The 26,568-nt window shown below is 41.2% G+C and overlaps 1 protein-coding gene across 6 annotated transcripts in view; it reads left to right on the top strand.

Annotated features, from left to right (window-relative positions):
* dgkza (diacylglycerol kinase, zeta a) overlaps window positions 1–25,817 on the top strand; it is a 122,631-nt gene extending 96,814 nt beyond the window's left edge. For all 6 annotated transcript variants that reach the window (XM_062549993.1, XM_062549992.1, XM_062549995.1 and 3 more), the window contains 6 exons: window positions 17,201–17,235; window positions 19,276–19,325; window positions 20,086–20,206; window positions 20,744–20,780; window positions 20,970–21,069; window positions 22,935–25,817. In XM_062549993.1, coding sequence (XP_062405977.1) covers window positions 17,201–17,235; window positions 19,276–19,325; window positions 20,086–20,206; window positions 20,744–20,780; window positions 20,970–21,069; window positions 22,935–23,051 — 460 coding nt within the window. In that variant the 3' untranslated portion in view covers window positions 23,052–25,817. The remainder of the gene's footprint in view (window positions 1–17,200; window positions 17,236–19,275; window positions 19,326–20,085; window positions 20,207–20,743; window positions 20,781–20,969; window positions 21,070–22,934) is intronic.
* The last annotated feature ends 751 nt before the right edge of the window (window positions 25,818–26,568 follow it).

Raw genomic sequence — 26,568 nt, 5'->3', positions numbered from 1 at the left:
TAGTAGTCCCTTGCCCACCACTCAAGCCTAGCGGAGAGATATGTTCCACACGAAAGGGTATAAGTTTAGCCTGGAGCAAAATTAACAATACTACCGTCTTTCGGTCACCTCTCGCGTCGCCGCGCTCGAGCTTGGGGCCAAGGTGAGCTTCAACAGAACCCAATCCGTTATGGCTTGATATTCCGTGATTTGTTGAGGTGGAGCTTGAGCCACATTTGAGGCTGTTCTCCTCCATTCGGTTTGGACTACATTAAGAAATAAACAAAGATTTATCCAGCGCCCCATTGCCATAGCCTACAGGTGAGGCTTTTTCAAAGATTTGTGTGATGCATGAATGTGCGGAGTGACCACACGACTATGTGCAGGATGCTATTAAGACTCTATAGGTTAACATGTTGGTGGATGCAGAAAAGGGAACGATTCAAATCATCCCGCGCAACATTCAAACTTCCTCTCCCGCTCTGCGTGTGTCACAGAATACATGCAACATTACATAACGTATAGGGAGGAATAACATGCAGGGCCATAAACAAGTCAATTTCCTAATAGGCCATCAGAAAAGGTGAAGCTACATATCAGGAGTGTTAAGATCACACAATATTAGTCCAACAAAGTTAGTCGAGGGTGGTAGCCCATCCAGTCAGATTGGAAAACGAACGTATTGTTATATTTCAGTCTTCCCAAAGACACAACATAATTAGTAGAGTAAAGATTTCGTTGTTTTTAAAGTTAGCAAATAGTCCAATAAGAAATGACCATGCAAAATCAGTAGCATAAATGATCCTACGATACTCACCTATGTGTGGACTGGCACAGCAACATAGCACAAGGTAGGCTATGATCAATGGTTAATTTTCGCAATGACATGCGGATTAAGGTCATAAGTGGCAAATTGTTAAAACCATGCATACTAAATGAGCAGCCTACTCTGCTTTTAGAATAATGAAGTTATCATATTTGTCAACCGTACTACTCACGGAATAAGCAGAAGTTGGAAAAGGCCTATGCCTCCAGAGTTAAGGGTTCATCCGAAAAGTGAAGTCCAAGCGCAACATGGGCAGAGACCCAAAGCTTTTACGCACAGGGTCGTTCTACGTTGCGGCAAATAATATCACAAAAAATGTCGACAACATAACTTTAACATGGTTAGAACGATCTTGATAATGACTAGTCCCATAATGGATAAAGCATTTGGGTCCGTATTTCTTCATCATTTAACACTGGGGAAATTATTGACATTTCTCAAATGTTCAGAAACGTCAGAAATGTTCTATCTTCTGGCCTACCACATCTATAAGGCCTTCAATAACGTTGAGAAAGTTAAATACTGTGGCACAATATTTACCTAACTAAGTATAATTAACAAAAACTTACGTATAGACCCAATTACGGAACTGCTTGCCCATAGAAGTGAGTCCTCACTGTTGCTCAGCACTTCGTGAGCTTTCAGGACTATAATAAGAGATGGTTGAGAGAGATGCTTTGTCATGAAAGGTCTAAAGACATCTAACTGTCTTACTTCGTACCTACATCGTACCTACATGGGAGGCTCCTCCCCTACCAGTTCTTCTTACCTACTCTGCGTCGGGGTCATCTGCAGGACCAGCATGTCTGATTGCGTTCACTTCTACATAATGTCTAAGTTTACTGGGTTTAAAAATATCCAAGATAAAATGTAAAATACAAATTCCCCTTCTAGTAACTAGGACATTCCCTAAATGCGTCTAGGAATGGACTGATTGATTTTGGTTAGCATCTGCATGCATCCTAACACCCCTCTAACAATAAACCATTAACGTTATCTCCCACTGGGAAACATCCAGCTGTGTGAGTGTCTTCACACTATCCCGTATTGAGAACTTTGCAATGGAAATATATGTTGTCTCTCGTAGAAAGCACTTTAACGTTATTACTAGCTGAAATCCAAATAAACCTATTACACCATTCCTATTTCTGTCACCGAATATGCATCCACAAGTTTGAGGTAGCTAAGATGATTCTGTACGGAGTTACTTACTCCTACGTTTCTGAGAGCCTCGCGAGTCCAGAAAACCAATTTAACTTCTTCCAGCGCACAATGCATACCTGCTTTCCCTCTTCACACTGCGGTGTGGTAACTTAGACATAACCTGTAAATTCAACTACATCCATATGACTTTTGTAACGTTAACAACTATGAAGGAAAACCCGAGCAACACATTAACTGTGTCCAATTAATACACAATCGGTAAGTTTATCTTCATGTTAACAAAGCCAAAGCAACAAGTGTTCAAGACGCGTGTGCATCTGTTTCTGAACGCGCACATAAAACTGAGAAAGTCTGTAAGTTAAACCAATGATATAATAGTCCATTTCTGCCACACTGTCCGCTCTACCGAGCCATGTCACAGGATTCTTACAGAATCAGGAATCTCACAAAAAAGAGTTGTTTCTTAATCAGACGCTGTAGCTCAAATCTTCAATAAATTGCTTATTTGGACACATACAACTGTTTTCTTGACAACGTCACTATGATTATCCTATTATTGTCTACTTTACGCGCAATAGATAACACGTCAACTTGCGGGCGCGCCTATATGTGCGGACAGAAATCTCTCAATGCAATACCATTCAGCACGAACCAATTCCAGAAGGAACGAGGTCATCGGGACTTTCAAGAAAAATGGCATAGGCTATGGGCAGAAAAACATGACAACAGTCTCCATCTCACATTGAACTGTAACAACATTAGTATTGAACTGGCAATTGCCCAAGTGTGACATTCTCCACATGAAATTTCGTTTCCTCTGCACAAGTTATCGATAACTACATAGGCTCATCTTGCGCATCAATATCATAACAGCACAATGCCCTAACCTTACCGGACTTTCACGTAACTTGTTCTTCATCGAAAGTTATATGCATGATATTACCGAGTGATATGGAACTATTAAAACCTATAGTAGGCCTACATGTCAAAGTTTGCATTTGTCTAGCCCAGTGGTCTTTGAATTGTATCAAATCGCATAAAATGAGTCTCAACAGGACGGTTCACGGAAGACTATCAGCAGGGCCTATTCCAACTCTTCGTTTTCAATTTCGTTTTTACCTTGCCCAAAAGTTTTCCATCGAACCATTTAACGTCACTTATTTCTAGGGTAATAGTATGAAAATTGAAAAGGATATTCTACAAGTCCTTGATCTACTGACTGAGAACCATTCTCTAATCAGATCCCCACGACTCCACAGAGTTGGTTTCCGTCACGCATCACTGCTTCCAAGGCTCCTCTACCCAAGCCTAGAGGGCTGCCGAGATGGTTGTAAAGTAACCCCAATATACATCGCTGACGTTTTTACCAATCATGGTCATTCAGAGGATAATTACCCAATTAAGGCACTATACGTCCGAAATGATTTGTTAAGCAATGTTACAATATCCAATACATGCAATCTAACTGGTTTAACAACAATGTTTGAAATGGCCAACGCTCCTCTGAGATTCTACGTGTTGACTGAAGCAACCTACTAACGAGGATCCTGCGCAAGATTTACTACGGACCCGATGAAAATAGACTTGAGAAGTAAAGCCCCAAATATTTAAACAGTTACCATTCACATTTGCAACCTCCAATCAACGTAGTACGTTGTTATAACACATATGCCTAGCCTACTCAACGACGAAATTCTATCTACTGACTCCAAGAAGCCTATGTTAGGGAAACCATCTAATGAGAACGAGGTGTGATATCCTACTGTGCACTTAACAGCACAATTAGTCGATATTTTTACTTGATAAGGAATTCAAATTCAACCTTTTGAGAAGATCAGCTACTGGACTTTGGGGGATTCATTCGAACTCTGCCTCACAAAACTCATGTGATTGTAAACGTCTGGAAATCACTATCAGGATCGTCGGAGGGTCCTCAAGAAAAAACACTCAGACATGTATCAAAGGACAAGTCATTGTAGTGAAGGCTAAAGACTTCCGAAATGTAATGTTTACCCAAGTAACAACGGTGAATCTGGCTATAGCATCGTCCTCTGCCCGAAACAGAACTTAACCTACAGAAAATATCTTTCCCAGAGATAGCCTAACTGTCAGGAAAATGTTGGGAAATTCCACTTCGCACAAATGTTGGGAAATTCCAAAACGTTGGAAACTCCGCTACCCAAAAATGTTGGAAACTCCGAAAATGTTGGAAAGTCCGCTACCCCCACCAAGGGTCATAAATCCGACTCTGTCCTGATTAGACAGGCGACAAAAAAACAGAACACCTTGGGATCGTGAGCTGGAGAGGTTTCCCATGTCAATTCACAATTAATGGCCTTTTTGGTTGCACCTGGCACATCGTCGGAATGTCAAACTCCCAAGAAGTGGCGCCGTTCCCTAAAACAGTGGTCCAAGTAGGCTACTCACAAACTCCGAATACAATTTTCAGACTATGGTTATGTTGGACAAAATCACGATTAGTAAAAAGAATACACAGCATCAACGCATCTTCCCGCACCTTTGCTTCATAGCACAACATATAGTCATGGGCTGATGTGAAACATGTCGAATATAAAGATTACCATTCTATGTAAACTAATATTCTAAAGATTTGTCTCGAAGACTGTCTAGAGCGGAACCCCTGCGCCCACAATGAGCAGTGGGTACGGTTCGCAAAACATCTCCTTATCTACTCCAAACCCCAATAAACATTGTCCTTTATTCGAACTGCTGTTTGCTTGATGTCCAAAAAAATGAAACACTAAAGCCCGATGATTCGGCAAACATAATCTAGTATGTCTAGTGGCAACTGCACGTAACTATCAATTTATCCCTTCTGCAAACTTTCAGCTAGACAGGTTACCATACATGAATGAAATCAAAGACGCATCTTGGTGGATTAGTTGCAAACGAAACAATTAGGCTACATTTGATTCGTACTTTCAATAGTTTACGTAGGCTACGTAACCGAAGCCCTTTTCTCCCTTCACTGACCACAGCATTACCTTGAAACTAAGCGCAGGCTATTAACTTAAGACGTGGCACTTACACTTTCCTCTGGTTTGATTAACAGTCGTTTCTCTCCGTCTATGCGACGCACGAGGTTCAAAACATAGTCTTTTTTATTTTTTTCTTTTGTTTTATAAAGTATTTTACTCGCTATGTTGAACTGTCTCTCATCGTCCTTGCTTCTTCAGCTTGTGACACAGACGGGTGTGACTGATCATAATCTCCGAGAGTCTATCCACTTTGCATGATAGCTGCGGCCGTGTCCTACGTCCTGTTAAGTAGCCAGAGTCACAACAATACATTTCTGATAACCTTTACAACAAATAGGAGGATATGTAAACGAGGTTGTTTACCGCATAAGGCAACGCCGAAGCATTATGGACAACTTTTCATCCCGATCACTATATGGCAAATCAAATACTGCATCTTCACGCAGCCATGGATTCCCAAACTTACGGAGTGGGCTATTCTTACAAGTTATGTATTGAAACACGATGGAGTCAGAATCATTTAGATTATCTATAAACCATTCAAAATCTACTGTATCTAATTAGGCTATACTTGTACGAAACCATCACTAAAGCACTTTCCTTTGTTGCGCGCACGTTCTTTGATTACCCAGTTTCATGTCTCATTCTGTCGGACTACAGATTCGCTACCTGAGCTGGTAAACGGATGTAGGGAATGCAGAAATGACATTCACCCTTCTACGCGTTGGTAAACCACTTAAATGAATTTTTAGAAACTTTAGTTTAAGGTACGAAAACTCGTTAGTGTTGTCTTAAGGACAAGGCAGTCGGTAGTTTAAGTTATTTTGCTTACTTAAGTAACGACGATAACCCATTATAGCAGCGAAACAACATGGGTATTGGCCAGACACCCACGAAGCGTCACCACCACAATGCATCACCGAAGCACAACAATTTTATGTAACTTTACAAGACTTTTAATCACTTTTTATCCACTTATTTATCCTATTGCTTTACTATTGCACGCCACTAAGAACTCATCAACTATAAATGCATGATTAGAGACCAAATAGTAAATTGTAAGCACGTACTCTCGCAATGTATACCAGTGATGTCTTCAGCCTATCTGAAATCTCGGTGCTTACTGGAGGGGCGCGACCCCCCACAGCTCAACCGCAAGTAGGGAGACTCAGACTGCCATGGAGTTTGAGGACTGGTGGTTTAACCGCAAATTATTAAAAGTTTAACCAGGTTTAAGAGCCCATGGCATGGCTAATATTGTAGCAAGTAATCCAAGTAATCCAGTAGCATACCTGGTGCGTTCTATGCATCTTTACCGCAAACACAGGGCACGAAGTATGAAGTATGATTCACAGGAAAAGTGTAATATCACATCAGACACTTGTTGCATACTGTTACCGAGGGGTTATATATTAAACCCATGTAGTCTTTTACGTGTTCCTTTAGTAGGAAAAGTCTCGTCTACTGATAGAGAACCACATAAAATTAGGCCGAAACAGGAGATTTCTCTGCCACAACCAACAACACAAAGGGCCGTGACACAAAGCGCCAGCACAACACACTGCTCCTGTGCCACCGGGCACCTGGTCTTGCTAAATCCCATATGCCGTCTGATATTGTTTAGATAATTGTTCCTCCTGCTACAAGACTTGTCTCTATCACAGTAGGAACGAAGAAAACAACTCAGTCTGCCATCGTTAAAGTTCAAGCTGGAATGCGCTGACATCCGTCTTTACGCACAGCTCTCCGACTATAAACTCACCGACAAAACACGAAGTGGCGGGGATGTGGGTAGATCTTCTCCAAAAACTTAAGATATTTGTTTAGATATCTATTTTAAGCTTCATGTACCACTTGTCTAGGGTAACCCGTCCTCTGACGCTTTTATGGCCTTCTGCCTTATCACCACACGCAACAAAGTGCAGCCTCTTATCTGATCCACGCAACCAGTGCAGCTTCTTTCTGACGCTACACCTGCTACTCTCCCAGTATGCCGGCTTACTGGGACCCGCTCCCAATAGCGGACTCGGTACACGAACTTTCTGTAGTGTTTGTCGAGGAATAGCAACGTTAACCCGTGGGGAAGAGGACTATTCTGTTTCTCACAGCATGCACAAACTAGGAAGACCAAAGGCGTCTCCAATGCAATTATTAGAATGAGTCTAGAAAAAATCGCTTCTGCTCAATCATCTAATAATGCTCTTTATTCATTAGTCCGTTTAAATCCCACCGCTGTCACCATGTGTTGTTGCCTGGAGTTGAAAGGATGGCCTGTACGATAAGCACTCAGCTGGCTGCACATACACCTGGCCACCACAATCGAATCTTATAGCTGAACTATAATACCAGGCACCTACTGTCAGGTTAGGTTACGCGCCGACCTCTGTGATGTCAATGACCTAAGACTTCTATGTATACAGATAAACCCCGGACTGTCTAGAGGAAGGTGCTCAAGTCTTCCAGGAGAACAACCAGGCTTTTTAGTATACAGTATAAGAAGGCAATGGAACATCAAGGCCCTGACAGTTAACTCACGCGTAAAACATTCGGTCTCAGTAAACAGCTGAAACTCAGGTCATTTATAAGAGGTGCTTAGTTTCAAGGCTTAAACTAAGACTCAGAAAGAATAGAAAAGAATCACAGAAGAGAGACGTTATCTTTACCATCCTGTTTGGGAAGTGGTAGCCTCGTCCCAAAACAGAATACAAGCTGAAAGAATCGGACGTTGGATTAAAATAGTTTTATAATTCAGCATTTTTAAATACAGCAAAAATGCGGCACAATACAGCTTGTTGGTTACAATATGTAGGAAAAAGATAATTCCATTTTGTGGTGAGAGGGAAAAACAAAAGAAATTAATCCAATAGATGTAGTAATTCCATTTTGTGTTGAAAAAAGGAAAAACGAAAGAAAGTAATCCAATAGTGTCGAAAAAAGCAAAGAGTCCAAAATGAATTCTCGTTCAGTGATCTCCCTTGTCCGGGTGTAAGGCCACGAGCAGCAGGTGGATGATGCGGAGTTCCGATGTTCACTGGAGCACTAAGTCCCGCATACTTGGTTTCGCGACGACGTACGGAGTTCACATAATAACTATCAGGAGCTACAGAGTAACACAACACGTAAGACGAGGAAAGAAGAAGAAGCAGCCCCGGACTTTGGTTGACCTGCTTCTTATAGTACTGATTTTCCGTGACCCCATGGTCCTCCCCTACACATTCCTGGGGCGGTGCCCTCTTCACAGAACTTGATGGAAACTAAACTTACTTCAGAACATTCTAGATAGTCAAAGGCACACATCTCCGGGTTACAAAGCGGAGTTTTACATACATTCAGTGTTGACGACAACATTCTAGTTGAGACAGAGATTCATTCAATATCGGCATTTACTGGTTTTAACATACAAACAGTTTACATTTGATAACAGGCATTACACATTAAGATATAGCATGCATATTACATTCTATTGAGAGTACTTGGTTACATTCAACAGTGTAGGCTACTTAAACATGTTGGTTGGTTACGTTCAAACATCGTAGGCTACACATGTTCATACGGAATATGTTACATTCAGAATGATAAGTATTTCATTGCATTTGGTTACATTGTCGTGGTTTATTAATCAGGTAAAAGGCATGTCTTTATTGAAGGCACGTAAGTCGTTTTATGGTATTTTCATAGGCTACATTTTTATTACACGTTATTCCCCAAAACCCCATGTCTAACGTAACACTTCTTGTATGTTGTTATTAGTCAGCACTTTCATAGCATAACATTTTGTTCAGTCATTCTGTAGTTTATTGGATAAGAATTTTATAGCGTCATTCTTTCAGTCTTCACAACTTTCAGTCTCACAAGCTCCTCATCACCAAGCGTTCAATTCAGTCTTTCGGAGCTATTTGTTCAAATAGGCCTAATCACACACACTCTTCAACAGTTACGCACATTCCTTCTCTTTCATTCAAACTGGCGCACTTGATTCAATAGTGGTTAGCGGGACAACGGTGTACTATATGGTTTCTGTTACGTTACTTTCTTTATCTACTTAAGCAAGGTTTTCAAGGCAGGTGTCTCTCCTTGAGAGGACATCTCACATCTGGCTGATTTGCGCTAACGCAAAAGCAGCGAAGTGGGCGCGAATTCACGCATGCGTTCGGTGCTCCATGGGTGGGGCCTAGGAGTCACGACAACACACACACACCCATTACATGGTGGAAAGGCTCATATTGGGTATGTTAAGTAGAGCTGCTGAGGAGAATAACAGTGAATGGGCAGGGCTGTAGTTCTCCAAGACCTCAGGGAGATAGGTGGCAGCATGACTATACAGGGTCTTATGTGAGGCGTAGAATTTTGAATTGGAAACAGTATGCAACAGGAAGCTGGATGAGCAGTCTTACATTAGTCTTGAATTTCAACAACGGTCTTGAATTTCCTCTTGGGGATCAATAAAGTACAGTATCTATCTATCTATCTATTTATCCATCTACATGACTTGTAGATTTAAAGCGGGTGATCTCTGCTGCAGTGTTTGGATTAATTGGAGCTTATTTGGAATGCCTGACAGGATGGAGTCAATAATGTAACCCAGCCATTGGCCAATTAGTGCGCCATATGCCATATGTGTGTGGACTTGACTTGTGGACAGTTTTGCTTTAAATTCCTTTATTGGTGACCCCTGACAACAAGCTGTGTAATATGAGCCTCATGTGCTGGGATGATGCATTTGATTAATCATGAGTAACGTTTGTGAGTGAAGGTACCATCTGTTACCAGGACCGGGTATACATTTATAGATAGAATATCTTACTTTACTGTAGTTTAGATTATGCAAGACTTAGGTTAGTTTAAACTGTGTATTCATTTCTGACTGGATGAGAGGCATTCCTGTGAGTGGTGATCTCTGCAAGAGGGTGCACATTCCCATTCTCATGCCGGAGTGAGAAACATACAGTAAGAACAACCATCGTGCGTCCGCTGCCTGGCACTTGATTACATAATAGTGCATTAAATGAGTGAATGTGGCCTGGCCACGCCTTTAATGTCTATCACTTTGCACCTCTGGCCCTCCTTCAGTGATCACCAGAGTAGAGCTCAAAGAGAGAGCGTAGCATCTGACACCTTTAACATGTTGGAGATGTTTCTGTTGAGTTACCAGAAGAGCCTTTTGTGCACGTAGCCTACATGCCAAAATGTGAAGCATAAAGTTAAAATGTTGGCTGTATTCCAGTAATCATAAGTTGTGTTGTGTGTCTCTTGGCAATGTGATTTGTCCGTAACCTTTATATTTATGTTCTGTTTAAGAAGTTTGAAAATCTAATCCAGGAGCACAGTTTTTGTACTTCCCCCATCTGACGTCAGTGCAGGGAAGATTTGATGGGCAGTATGGTAGGGGTAAAAAAGAGAAATTGTCATTAAATCAACATGCTTTTTTAGAAACATCTGACATCTCAAGTTTTCTGCTGTAATTGTGTATTGCATTTCCAGGATGCCCTTGAAATCATGCACACAATATGAGTTACTAAGGTCACTCTCCACAGAGACTGCACAGTTGTCAGAAGTCCAGTGAAAAGCCAAGTTTCTTGAAAATAGCAAACATTCTCTTGAACAAGCTCATTTACATTCATCTCCCATGTGCGCACGCCCAGACAATCCACCTACACATCCACCAGCGCATTCAGCACCTTGGGGAGGACATGGAAATTCAAGACTGACTTGTTTTTCTCACCGTCTGTCAGCAGACAGTTTCTTACATCAGACTTTGAACTTTCATGGAAATATAGCCCACAGATTAAAACTTTCGTCTCCTTCATAATCTCTTTTCTTTTTCCCGAATCAACTCCAAAATATTATTTTAGATACAACAAGCCCATGTATTTAGGTGCATAGCATATGGCCAAGAAAATGGGCTCTGGATAATTAAAATAGGTGTATAGAAATTTGTATAGATTCCTTTTGAGAAAGGAAAGCTCCCTAGATGACTTTTGTGTCCCAATGCTCTAACCAATGCATTGTGAACATTAAATTACCTTTAGCACACAAGGGAGGGACATATTCAAATAAGTGGCTCAGCACTTAATATACTGCAGGCTATCTGGAACCCAGCTCTCTGCTATCTGAAATTCTCTCCTGAATGTCAATTCCCCATAACCAACTAGATGATCTCTAGTGTCTGTCTTGCACCACATCTGTCTTGATTTCCCCATGTTCCATACATGCTGTACAGTAGTGTACGCTATGGTATCTTGATTTCCCCATGTTCCATACATACTGTACTGTACTGTACACGCTATGGTATCCGATGGTAAATCAGTCGTGACATTTACAAGACTGAGTCAATAGTCGTGTGTGGAGCTCCCAATCAACTTCTAACTGAATTCAAAATCCAAGCCAATATGTAATGAAGTTAAATATAGCAAAATATATGTACTGTAGGTAGTCAATGTAGGTCAGCTATCCAGAGAGATACAATAATGTGTCAAGAAGCAGCGTCCTGCATCTCTACGTATCAATGGGGATAAGCTGCCTGGCTAGTGGAGAGTCACAGTAGCCTTTGTGTCTGCTGCCACTGAATACTGTACTGTAGCTCCTAATTGTGGCCTACTGTGGACCAGGAGTTCTCCTGCAAGATATCACCTTTGGTGATATTGGCTTAATTGTACAGCAGATTATTATCTGCTTCGACTGTTTGGAGTGCTTCTGTTGCATTTCTGCATTGTTCTCATCCAATTTATCATACAAGAGGCCGTCTAAACTGTCAATTCTGTTGCATCCAGTCTAAAGGGAGTTTCTCATCGCCACTGTTATCTTAATGCATGTATGCTCGAGGGAGTTCAGGCTCGGGGTCTGTACAGCGCTATTGGCAATATGAAAATACAATTGAATTGCGTTACGTTATTTCCAGAGCAAAATGAGCCAGCATCTAGATGGAAGGAGGTCCAGTACTGCGCTGAATAAAGCAGATTAGAGATTGATTACAGTAGTTAGAGAGTGTATAGATGTGATTAATTCTAATGACATTAAACATTTTGCTTGATATGAAGGGTGTGCTGGTTGATTTCATGAACACTCATTTGCCGTCTCATCATTTGCCGTCTTTGAAAAGTGGAATATAGATGGCTTCTGTTACATTTTGTTTAATACAAATTTCTAGGGGTGCTATTAGTTTTTGCTCATGATTTTGATTAAAAAAAAAAAATCTAATACATTTCTTTATGAGCTATATTATTTTTTTTGAGATTGCAATAAATCACCAACAAGTGATTATTTATTGATTATTATGTATTTGTGTGTAATACACTTGTTTTTAGTCAACTTTACCAGGGGTACCAATAATTGTGGAGGACACTGTATTTTCAAGACCCATTTTCATGGTTAAATGACCAGAATCAGAAAGTCCTGTGAGAAGCGAGAATGCGTGAGAAACACAAAATTCTAAACATTCTCTGAACATATAGTACACATGCCCTCAGCAGGCACCATTGGGCCATGCTGGCTAGCTATATGATGGCTTCATTTTTTACATGTGCATCATGGCAGAGTCAGCAAAAAGACCAGAGACAGTTGTGAAATACGCACCCCAAAGCTGTGAAATATGCACCCCAAAGCTGTTGGAGCTCCGCAGAGAAAAATGTGAACAAAAGGGAGAAGTCCGCGAATAAATGACTGAGTTACGGAACGCCCCTTTGACCAAATGACTGAGTTACGGAACGCCCCTTTAACCAAATGACTGGAGTTACGGAACACCCCTTTAACCAAATGACTGGAGTTACGGAACGCCCCTTTAACCAAATGACTGGAGTTACGATACGCCCCTTTAACCAAATGTTGTAGCACCAAGGTAGAAAATGCTTCAGATTCTGATGCTTAACTCTTTTTTACACATGTGTATATCAGTACACAGCAGTGTATCAAGTTCACAACACATTTTGTAAGCCAATATAACATTTAGAATCTTACTTGAACTATATGAACACCAAAATGCGTGTCTTCCTTCTGAGCAGTGTTGAAGCTGCTATCGGATCATGCCTTTCTCCCTACGATAGCAGCCTCAGAAAACAAGGCCCATAGTTTTCAAACAAGTATGATGAGGCAGGTATAGCCTTTGATCAAATATTCATCCAGGAGCTCTGCTCATGCAGACTACAATGTGAGACAGCTTGCATCTGCCGTGAGGCGAGGAGTGCTAGTGCAGCAGCTCTTCTGTTCCACTCTCCTCATTGTGCCTGATGTAGACACACCAGTAGCTTCCCCACACACCAGTAGATTCCCCACACTCTCCTCATTGTCCCTGACTAGATAAAGACACACCAGTAGATTCCCCACACTCTCCTCATGTCCCTGACTAGATAAAGACACACCAGTAGATTCCCCACACTCTCCTCATTGTGCCTGATGAAGACACACCAGTAGCTTCCCCACACTCTCCTCATTGTCCCTGATGAAGACACACCAGTAGATTCCCCACACTCTCCTCATTGTCCTTGACTAGATAAAGACACACCAGTAGCTTCCCCACACTCTCCTCATTGTCCTTGACTAGATAAAGACACACCAGTAGCTTCCCCACACTCTCCTCATTGTCCTTGACTAGATAAAGACACACCAGTAGCTTCCCCACACTCTCCTCATTGTCCCTGACTAGATACACACACCAGTGGATTCCCAACACTCTCCTCATTGTCCCTGACTAGATAAAGACACACCAGTAGATTCCCCACACTCTCCTCATTGTCCCTGACTAGATAAAGACACACCAGTAGCTTCCCCACACTCTCCTCATTGTCCCTGAAAGACACAACAGTAGATTCCCCACACTCTCCTCATTGTCCCTGATAAAGACACACCAGTAGATTCCCCACACTCTCCTCATTGTCCCTGATAAAGACACACCAGTAGCTTCCCCACACTCTCCTCATTGTCCCTGATAAAGACACACCAGTAGCTTCCCCACATGCTCCTTATTGTCCCTGACTAGATAAAGACACACCAGTAGATTCCCCACACTCTCCTCATTGTCCCTGATAAAGACACACCAGTAGATTCCCCACACCCTCCTCATTGTCCCTGATAAAGACACACCAGTAGCTTCCCCACACTCTCCTCATTGTCCTTGACTAGATACAGACACACCAGTAGCTTCCCCACACACCAGTAGCTTCCCCACACTCTCCTCATTGTCCCTGATACAGACACACCAGTAGATTCCCCACACTCTCCTCATTGTCCTTGACTAGATAAAGACACACCAGTAGATTCCCCACACTCTCCTCATTGTCCCTGATAGACACACCAGTAGCTTCCCCACACTCTCCTCATTGTCCTTGACTAGATAAAGACACACCAGTAGATTCCCCACACTCTCCTCATTGTCCTTGACTAGATAAAGACACGCCAGTAGCTTCCCCACACTCTCCTCATTGTCCCTGATAAAGACACACCAGTAGATTCCCCACACTCTCCTCATGTCCCTGATAAAGACACACCATTAGCTTCCCCACACTCTCCTCATTGTCCTTGACTAGATAAAGACACACCAGTAGATTCCCCACACTCTCCTCATTGTCCTTGACTAGATAAAGACACACCAGTAGCTTCCCCACACTCTCCTCATTGTCCCTGATAGACACACCAGTAGCTTCCCCACACTCTCCTCATTGTCCCTGATAAAGACACACCAGTAGCTTCCCCACACTCTCCTCATTGTCCCTGATAAAGACACACCAGTAGCTTCCCCACATGCTCCTTATTGTCCCTGACTAGATAAAGACACACCAGTAGATTCCCCACACTCTCCTCATTGTCCCTGATAAAGACACACCAGTAGATTCCCCACACCCTCCTCATTGTCCCTGATAAAGACACACCAGTAGATTCCCCACATGCTCCTCATTGTCCTTGACTAGATAAAGACACACCAGTAGCTTCCCCACACTCTCCTCATTGTCCTTGACTAGATACAGACACACCAGTAGCTTCCCCACACACCAGTAGCTTCCCCACACTCTCCTCATTGTCCCTGATACAGACACACCAGTAGATTCCCCACACTCTCCTCATTGTCCTTGACTAGATAAAGACACACCAGTAGATTCCCCACACTCTCCTCATTGTCCTTGACTAGATAAAGACACACCAGTAGCTTCCCCACACTTTCCTCATTGTCCCTGATACAGACACACCAGTAGATTCCCCACACTCTCCTCATTGTCCCTGATAAAGACACACCAGTAGCTTCCCCACATGCTCCTTATTGTCTCTGATAAAGACACGCCATTACGGTAGATTCCCCACACTCTCCTCATTGTCCCTGCTAGATAAAGACACACCATTAGATTCCCCACACTCTCCTCATTGTTCCTGATAAAGACACACCAGTAGATTCCTCACACTCTCCTCATTGTCCCTGACTAGATACAGATACACCAGTGGATTCCCCACACCCTCCTCATTGTCCCTGATAAAGACAAACCAGTAGATTCCCCACACTCTCCTCGTTGTCCCTGACTAGATACAGATACACCAGTGGATTCCCCACACCCTCCTCATTGTCCCTGACTAGATACAGATACACCAGTAGATTCCCCACACCCTTTTCATTTCCACTACTTTTGCTGCAGGCCACCGTCATTGTTGGGAAGGTGGATCCGTCAGAATACACTAGAATGTTATCAGTTCTCTCTCTCTCTCTCTCTCTCTCTCTCTCCGAGCTCCTTGAAGAATCGATAGATAATGTGTACATGCTGAACTGACTGACTGAATGAATGAAAACATATTGTGGTAAAACATGACAATGACATTGAATATGGTATTTGCCTATTGTAGATGTCTGTGCCATCTTGAATAGCCTTGAGGTATATGGCATACCTTGAAATTGCTGACCTCATTCTGGTGTGGATTAGTGGCTAGGGGCTTGTCTCTGTGTGAGTACCCCACAATGTTTAATTTAACAAGACCAAATCATTAGAGGATGATGCTCTCCTAGGGATTATGTGCTCACTTGTGAGTGTGTAGTGGGCTGTGGATGTGGAGGACATGGGAACACATGCAGTATTTAGAGAGAACAGATATGGAGGGTGGAAGAAATGGCTGTAGAAGAAAATGACTGACTACCTTCCCCTCGGATAGAAGGAGAACAAAAGGTGATTGGAGGAGCAATCCTTTCATACAGGGTCACAATCCCCTGTATTGCCCGTATTGCCATAACAATAGCACAATAGAAACATTAGATAATTATTTAGCAGAAACAAACTATAATGATCACACTTTAATTAGCCATGCACCATGATTGGCTACAAAATGCCTCACAAACTTGCCAACTACTTTAGTTTAAAATCCAAAGAAAAAACTACAACTATAATTTCTTACCAGGGATGAACAATCATTATCACTTCATCACCTGTATCTTCAAGAAATGGGGGAGGATGAGGTGTGTGTTTGGGGTAAGGTGTCTGGTCTACATGGTTAATGCATGGAGTTGTTTCACTAAATTGTGGACATCCGCTATCCTATAGCGCAGACCATCTTACAATTCTATTGTATTATTTTTACTCTGCTTTGTAGTGATGATATGAATGCAAATTCATGGTTACTAATGGTAGTATTAGGCTTGGATTTATAGTAGATTTCTGAAACCTATGTTTTGATTTTGTCCTTGGGGAGAACGTTTGATACTACTTTTACACAATGGTCATGGTGGCCCTGCTTTTTACTAGCCCATCATGTTATCTTCTGTGGGACAAATTCACCAGTTGGGGTCATGGAATCCTGATTGATTATACTCCAGGATTATTTTTCCCAATTGTATATACACCAAGGCATACACATGCCAAGGAACATCTAATTCTCCTGAGAATGAGCCTGCAAATCGGCCCAGCATTAGAGAGACTGCTTTGGAGGCTTTATGCTCTCCGTCCATCATCTCCTCTACCTTTGGAGGCTCTATGTGCTGTATCACTAATGCTCTCTGTCCATCCTCTCCTCTACCTTTGGAGGCTCTATGTGCTGTATCACTAATGCTCTCTGTCCATCCTCTCCTCTACCTTTGGAGGCTCTATGTGCTGTATCACTAATGCTCTCTGTCCATCCTCTCCTCTACCTTTGGAGGCTCTATGTGCTGTATCACTAATGCTCTCTGTCCATCCTCTCCTCTACCTTTGCAAAAACAAAACAAATGTCCTGGAAAAAAGACTGATTTGAGTATGTCAACTGTATAACCATCTTCATCTTCCTTTTGCAGGTCTGAGAGAAATGCACTGTGCAGCGCAGACTCAGGTAAATCAATCTCTTCAACAAGTAGATTTGAGTTCAATGGTGCTTTGAAAATATCTTGTGCTCTTAAGCATACAGTACGCTCAAGGTATCAACTTTTGTCTGTTGAAGATGTGTTTCATTTTCTGATAGAATCCGGCTCAAGGAACATGTTTGCTGAAAGAAAAGGGTTTTTAGTATCAGTAGACTGCTTAGATAGCATGCTTGTAAAGACTCTTTGGCAAGTCATTATGTTGGGGCTGACCCTGTTGGACAATGGGGCCTCTGGAGGTTTGGATTTGCAGTACTGTACGAAAGGTCTTGGACATCTTACATGTTTTGCTTCAGTAATGCCATAAGGACCATATTGTTTATTTCTCACTCTCATTCATAATTAGAATATGACCAGCGAACACAAGATATATGTACACAGTAGTGCATACACATCAAATGTAGTTTTGTTCTAATACAGTTCAATTTCAGTCTTAAGCTGCCATGGGATTTGATGTTAGCAGTGTTACAATGACCAGTCATCCACGGGGGAAGCTCTTGACGGAGCTGTCGGCCCCCACCCAGGCCACTGATGGGCATGTCTAGCCTGCCGGAACCTGCTGCTAGATCCAGCTACCATGGGGGTCTCGAGATCAGCTGCTGACTTGACCGTGGCTCACCCTAAAACTGACGCTGCAGAGTCAAGAGTATTTTGGCATGACACAAAGTAGAGCAACTACCTGAATCATACTGTACATCTCCGGTGACCTCTTGAACTCTTCCAGCTGTAGCTTTTCAATGAGATCTTCGATCTTCAAAGTGTCGTCCCCCCCATTCCCACTTCTGATCCCAATGCCACAGCCAAAACCATCTTCAGCTTCCCTCTGGCAAGATTGGTCATTAGAACACTGCAAACACGGATGGATGTGGAAGACTAGAACCTCAATCAGAAACGCACATTTTGCACATGTGTTTTTTACTGCACTTTACTGTACTGTATTTCAAAAATAACAAAAATGATTATAGGGGAAATAAGAAAAAAAAGCATTGGCCTTTATTTATACTCTGGACTTGTGTCTTGGCATAAGAAGCAGAGAATTGTACAGCCTGCTTTGATGCTCCCAAGTTGCTCTTGATAAAAAGCTTTAACAGAAGTCTTTGGAACCCTCTTAAGGAACTGTATGTTCATTCTTTTCTCACCAGAGTTAATGGGAAATGTGTAGGGGTTTTAATAGAATTCACATATTTCTGAGGGAAGATACACAGCCTACCTTTCAGTTGAATATTCCAGACTTGCAAGATGCAGTTAGACAACATGGGTTTGTTTGGGCTTTCTGGCTCTCAGTGCTGGAACACATCATGACACGAGGATTAGGGAGCACAATCTACAAAGGGCGCCTCTTGCTCTCTGAATGAGGATTTGCCGTACTGAGACCGAGACTCTGAGAGCTGCCACAGACTCTAATGAGATTATCCGTCTTAATTAGAATTATATTTTTACTTTGCATTTGAAAACTGAACCACTGAACTGAAAGATTAGATATTGTTGATGTTGTTTATGGGCATTGCAATGTGGCTCCTACATATTATTGTACATTGTTCAGTGTATAAGTGATGCACCTACATGTAAGGAACACCTATCCAATTATAAACTGAACAAAAACAGTCTTCACATCCCTCTTGAATGATCCAAAGCTATCACAGGAACTAGGCAGCTCGTGGCATAGAATGCATGCGTATTTAAGTGGAATGTCTGCAGTCAATGTGTCAGACCAATCATGGTGGGTGTGGGCTACCTGGGCCAAAAATGCCAGGGACGATTTCTTCTTCTTCTTCTTTTTTTTTGTTTGTCCTTGTCCAACCCCGATGATACTGTAGATTGATATTTGAATACTATGCTATAACAACACAGTAGTTGGCTGTTAAGATTTCCCATTTCTTGAAGATGAGGATGCAACTTTCCAATTATTGGCTCAGCCCAATCCATAGGAGAATCCAGCATCAGGAGAACCTATTTTGTTTGTGGTCTGTTTTCCCCCCTGATGTGCTATATCTTCCTCTATTCATTTGCAGTCACAGTTGAAGAGCTGATTGAATGTGTAAAGAGCAAGGACCATCAAAGGGTAAGGGCACAGTTTTATAACTTTTCATAAGACTTTTGACAAACTCCTTGGGGTACTTGAAGTTGAAGTATTAATTTCCCATGACTTGGTTATATACCTTTTAAGAAACATAATACTATTGGTATTTTCAACCCCTTGTATTTTCTCAGAATTAACAATTCATATTCCTACGGCAGTTCACATCTTTGTTGGTGATTTTGTTGGTATTTCCAACACATTAGTTTCACATTTGACCCTCTCAGCACAGCTTACAGGGGTGACCTGTGTTGATGCTACATATGAACCATACTGATGTCAATTTTGTATCTGTTTTTGTTTCTGTTGTTCTTTACTTAGCTCACAGACTGTGTAGCCATTATGTACCAAGCTGTTTCCTCCAAATATCTGTAATGACTTCTCAATGGTTCTCAATGACTAAAAGGAAACCTCCTGTCTAAGAACAGCCTAGGGTCTATTTTTGGATAATGATGATAATGACCAAAATTATTTTAATATGAGTAGTGTTCAGTAAGACCTGAATATGGAAAGAAATCCCATACAACATAGCGTTTAGGGTAAGCTCACCACATCAAAGTAAATCACTACTTTAAGCCACTGGCTAGACTTATTGTGATATCACTATACCTCTATGCTATTGTGGAGAGGGTCCCTGCAGACAATACAAAGCGTTTTGTACGTGTAAAGAAGGTATTAAAGCAGGTCTATCAATAATATTTGACAAATTACCAATTGTATAATAACCGTGTCGTCTGTTTGGCAGTTGAAAGACCTCCATAAACGTGGTGCCAACCTAGCGGTGCAGGATCCCCACGGCCGCACTCTCCTGCACCATGCCGTGGGGGTGGGGAGCAAAGAGATCGTGCGCTACATTATTGACAACGGTAAGACCACTCACCAAGTGTCAGTGTACGAATATGACATAACAATGCAATTATTGAACTTCATTCTGTGATTTTCCAAGAAATCATGTTAACATGTTTTGGATAATACAAATCATGTACAGTGAGTAAGTTTTCTCTTTGTACAGTATGCTGCACATGCCACATAACATTCTATTCTTGTGCTTTCATTAGTTTTGTTTTTGTTTCTTTTTTAAGGTAACGTTACTGTACATGTGTCTTGTGCTGTTCCTCAAAGTCAAAGCATAGAGCTGCACTTAGCGCTGTAGAAAAGACACAGACAGGCGCTGGTTATGTGTTCAGTGAGTGCAGCTGCTGTGTGCCGTGTCAGAAGCTCTTGAGCATTGCTGATGCCCGTGGCTGAAGAGGCAGAAGTGCTCTTGGTCAGAAATCACTCCTACACAGACTTTTTATGGCACTGTATAAAAAGCCATGAATAACCTTGGGCCTGTTCTGTTTTTACTCGCAGGCATCAATCTGTTTTGGCTTTTATTTCACTCATCTCCTTTCTCTCAACAGCACCCGTCGATATCTTGGATGTAACAGAGGGAGAAAAGTAAGTGTCAAATTAAAGTAGAATGTTACAACAATTGACAAATCTCATATTATTATTATTATTATTATTATTATTATTACAACAACTACTAGGCCTATTACTACTACTACTACTACTAGTTTTATTGCAGTATGTGTTCACCTCTCACAACATTGCCCATCCTAAACTCTCTGTATGTTTCTGTGACAGTGGGGAGACTGTCTTGCACAAAGCTGCGTCATTGTGTCACAGGACCATCTGTCACTACCTGGTGGAGGCAGGCGCCTCCTTGATGAAGACAGACTTACAAGTGCGTCAAACCTTATTCTCTATTCTCACAGAGACGCCTCAGTGCTTATGTGCACCATACACTTTACATTTGTTGGCACTTTCATGTGTTAATGTGACATTTCCACATTTCTGAAACTCACTGTTATCCTCAGCAACCAGGGGGGAGCATGGCAGGGGGGGCGCCACCCACTTGGATCCAAACACCCAAATAGTTTTACAGGTTTTATAAACAGGTTCACAAATGTTACTGTATGTTGATAGATCGGACACCATTGAACTCTTATGTGTTCACATGTGAAATAGTAAATATGGCACTACTTTATCAAGTAGTTTATGATTCCACCTCCATCTGAACATTTAACAAACTTGTAAAGCACATTTGACTTCTTATTAATTATCTATCTACAAGCCTATTGGAGAATTTGAATTTGCCCATCTCCGGATGAACTATCAAGAGCAGGAACTGCTCTTTTCCCTAATGAAAGTGCAACCAACAACCCTCATCACTCTTTTCTATCCATCGCTTCCTCTTCTTGAATCTCTCAAATTTCTATCATGCAATATTCTCTTGCGAAGGCCAAATCTCCACCATGCAAATGAAAGCAATTAACAATGCCTTGCCCAAGAAAAGATGTCTGATGTGATGGTTCTACTCCCCTACAGAGTCACTTATTCTGATTCTCTGTCTCTCTCTCTCTCTGTCCAAGAAGAGGCAGCAGAAGGCTTTCATTAAGGGCTCTTCACACATTAGGTCACCTCGGTGTCAGGCATGCAGGCTCCTAGACTTGTGTCCTAGAGATCGAGTGCTTAGTCATCATCAACAGCAGCGGTATCAGCACCAGTTTACCCTCTCCACGCTAGAGATGAAATCATGGCGCCTGCTCTCTGCCACGGCCTCATGCCTTCTGGCATGGACCTAATTGGTCACTTTGGGGTAGAATAGATCTGAACAGCCCTGCTCTGAAACCTTTTCTCCCATTACATGGCCTTTTCTGCTCCTTACTGATCTTGCATTGTGTGAGTGTTCACATCACAGAAAAGGGATTCTGGTGGTGGATTTTAACCACTGGAGAGATGTCACGCGGTGGGTTGTTGAGTTGACCTACTGTAGGTTTAAAACCGAATACTGAAACCTGCTAGTGAATGGCACAGAGCATGGAGAAATGTTTACATTTATGTTACTGCTGGACAACAATACAGGGTTATATATTTGAGTCCTCTGTTCAAGATTAGATACAAGATTGAAGAGTGACTCTATGACCTATTTGACCGAACTGTTGGGCCAACCAGTTCATTATAGTTACTGTTTCAACCCCTGAAATTTGCTAAAAGAATTCTAAATGGCCAAACAATTATAGACAATCATTCAGTATATCTTTACTCTTCCCGTTTTAACACTGAATTCCTATTAGCCTTTATCTGACCTTTTGACTACTGTATGTGGTTGCACCTACCAGTAAAAACATTATTTGTATCCAATAGTTACATCTCATGTACACCTGAGTTTAGAATAAATGACATGTATGGGTGTGCACAACATGTCAACAATGGCGTTATAGCATGGCAGTAGTATTTACATTGTGTAGCACAGCGTGTCTGTCACTTGAACTAGCGGGTCTCCCGCCAGCATATGAACAGGGAGACTGACTATTAAAACTAAGATGGACATTTGTGTGATTATGGGCATGATTATTTGCATTTCTCATGCACATACAGTATGTGTCCATGCACTTCTGACAGGATGATGTCTGCACCTGTAGCTGCTTCCTTACACTGTACCTTCTGTAGCAGCTCACGGCGTTCTGTCCTCTCCCCAGGGTGATACACCTGTAGCTGCTTCCTTACACTGTACCTGCAGCTCACGGCGTTCTGTCCTCTCCCCAGGGTGACACACCAAAGCACCGTGCAGAGAAGGCCAAGGACGCCGAGCTGGCCGCCTATCTGGAGAACCGCCAGCACTACCAGATGATCCAGCGAGAGGACCAAGAGACTGCAGTGTGATGGAGAACCGGCCTTTTCTCACTTTAGCCTCCTTTACTTGTGCCAAACCAATGCCAACCAAATATACGCAAACTCATGGGATTTGTAGCTTTGGTGGGAATGCATTTCAATGCCTTCATCTAGACAGCGAGAGCAGCCGGAGTGTGTGGCTAACGAGTGGTGTTCTGCTAACATAAGCAATGTCATGTTCAAATTAGCAGATCTTATATTTATTTATTGCACTGCCAAAAGCATAGTGTGTGTTTATGTTCATGTGTGCATATGTATGTTGTATCTTTCTGTGTGTGTGTGTGTGTGTGTGTGTGTGTGTGTGTGTGAGAGAGAGAGCGAGAGAGAGAGTGAGATTAGAAGAAATGAAGTGGATTGTTTAGATTTCAAAGTTCATGTTGAGCTGCAAAACTGAATGTTTGGTGAGTTGATAGAAAGCTTGTGGATTACATGGGTTTTGAGTTTGGTCAATTAAAGATAGAAAATGTGATTTGAATTAAATAAATTACTTTTCAGTGGCTGTTATCCTGAACTTTTCAACATCTGACGTGGATTTGGAGATTGAAATATTCTGAAGAGATCAGTTGTGGATCTCAAAAGGATCCAATTGAGCATCTGTATTGCTATGGACTATCTGTGTGAGCAGCCTGCCATGATGATGGCGTTGTTGAGTCGGTGGTGTCAGATCTTCATTAGTTAAATACTGCTGTTGAGCTTGCGTTCATGTCTCCTCTCTTTACACTGTATTCTTTCTCTACACATAATTCACCATCATTACATAGGAGGGTGTATAGGGAGCTCACTGAGGTCCCTATATCAGTGTAAACCTCTACACATAATTCACCATCATTACATAGGAGGGTGTATAGGGAGCTCACTGAGGTCCCTATATCAGTGTAAACCTCTTTTTGCTACTTTATGTTATATAGCCTCCAATGGGTTGTTTCCCATGAGAACATACTGTAGTAAATGGTACTGTAAGTGTATCTTAGAAGCCATCTGTCAAAGCAGTTTTGCACTGTAGGTTAAATTGCCTTGAATATATTTTCTCTCTATGGCTGATTATTGGAATTTCTACTTGATGTACTAAAGTAATTGTTTATTTCATATGACATTTTACGGTAAATGGATGTTTGTATATTTTTTAGCAATGAATTTCTGTGCCGTCATGTTTGTATTATAAAAACAATTGTAAATTTGATAATTTTTTTTCTCAAAGTACAGAGCAATTTTATCTCTGTTACACCTACTTGTGCGTGTACTCACTTCTTTAATGAATTTGACCTTCAAAAATGTCATAGCAGTATGTCAGCTTCTGCTGTAAAATTCTAGGTGAAAAGATATTATTATTATTATTATTATTATTATTATTTGTGGATACTATTTATTTTCAACTAGTACTAAACTTGCAACATCAGATTTTAAACAATACTAAACATTGGAACATTTCATGCATATAGTTGTACTGCTTCACACATAATTCTGCAGAGTAGTGGTAGTTTTCAGTCACAGAAAGCACTCCACAGCATATTTCTATTGTTTTTGATTTATTCAGCTTTCTCTCTATCTGAGCTACTGTCACTACCTAAAATGTACATGTATTCTTTTCCCTTTTCTAACAGTTTTCATTGGTCTTCTTTTGTGGTTCTCTGGTCCCCCCAATCCAAATAGCTTGTTTGAATACAAACAGTTTCATGTAATCACATCACTCTCACAACATCCTGGGCTAACCGTTTGACTACAGTACATACAGTAGGAAAGATGAATGGCCATCCTCCATGTAGCATCATGCGCTGCGTCATGTGCCAGACTGCATTTCTCTCCTTGATTCAGGAGCCAACTCAAGGCTAGTGAGTGGTAGAGTTAGTGGTAAGGCAAAACCTAAAGCCTTTCATTCACTATAAGAATTCGATGGCAGAATGTCCACAATATGATCTTTATTGAAAGATTGAAATTAGATATTTTGTGAATTCCTTTTTGTGAATTCCTTATTAAATAACTTTCATTAACATAAACATTTTTATTTTTATTAATTATATTTCAGAACGGCCCAGTGTCCGTTTAGAATATAACAATATTGTCAAATCAAACATTGCTCATTCAAATTTGAATATAGCTAATATTGTAATTTGTATTCCATTATTGCTCCAGATTAAAATTAGCATGATTTGATTGTCCTAATTATTTCAGCGCAAGTACAAAAGACTTTTGAAGCAGGCATTTTGACACAATACTCAAATGTTTGAAGGGCTGTAGGTTTCTTTTTTTTATTTCATCTAAAGCCCTTTTCTCTTATGATGTGTGCATCAGGTTAGAGGCAGATCTACTGACCTTGTAAAAATATCAGAAGACCAAATATAATGCACCTTTTGCACAAGACAGGTGTTTGTGTCTTGTCACTGTTTCAATATCCCATTGTGCAGGTTACAAATGGAGAATCCTTTAATATGGCGCTTTAAGTGCTCTGCCATGTACATAGCCTACTATATTTCCAATCAGCTACTGGACCCTTGAACCATCACATGAATGTTGTGTGGTGTATGAACCATATAAAATAAACAGGAGCTCAGAAACGTCTGTGCTGGTGCTCATGGGTAACTAATACTGTACAATATCTTATACGGACCACAATCACATTCAACATGTTGTGACAAGATGTGTACATTTTAGATACTGATGCTAGCCATGACATGGATTCAGTGTACATACTGTGACTATATCAGTAAAGAATGGATTTTAAACCATTAATACAGTGGAACTAAAAACTGATCTGACTTACACGTATGTTTGTTGTCGTTTTCAATTTGAAATAATTCTTTGCATGCAATACAGGCCTCAGATCTCTGCTCCATTCCCACTAGATCAGCAGACTTGCCAGTGAGTGACTGACTGAATAACTCAATGAAACTGGGTGTCTGTAAACCCATCTGTTTATGAAGAGCAAGGAAGACTCTGTTTTACAGAGGTGCTACACATAGAGGTGTTTCCATGACTTGTTTTTGATGCTGATGTGTGGATCATTTAGCACAGTGATGTACACTTTTCCTCTCATTTGAGAACATGGTTTAACATTAGATAGCTAATCTACAATCTCCATCTACAGCCCTGGAATGAAAGGGAAATACAAAAAGAAAACAAACATTTTAAAATAAAAACTCTAAAACTTTGAACGTTCACTCTTAAAAACTAATCTGTTGTAAACAACACAAACTGTATACTGTAGTCTCTTATCTAGGCACAGTGGTGTGCTAAAAAATAATGCAAGTTGTGTTGTTTTCAACACATTTGTTTTAAGAGTGTGAAATACATATTTCAACATTTATCAACAATCACATTTTGATTGTTATTTAGTAATCTGTATCCGTGATTTTTTATTCATTATTCACAAAACTATTCACAACAATTTAGGTTTAGGCTACATTTATGTATTGATCTAAATATATTGATTTATCTGGTTACCTAATGTGATGATAATGAGCACCTTTTCAGAAGGAGAAACTTTGAGAGACCATGATGATGAGAGCAGAGG

Source organism: Sardina pilchardus, chromosome 11 (genome assembly GCF_963854185.1).
Source record: "Sardina pilchardus chromosome 11, fSarPil1.1, whole genome shotgun sequence".
Lineage (NCBI taxonomy): Eukaryota > Metazoa > Chordata > Actinopteri > Clupeiformes > Clupeidae > Sardina > Sardina pilchardus.
Note: the sequence above shows the minus strand (reverse complement) of the source record. Positions and strands in the feature narration are given on the sequence as shown.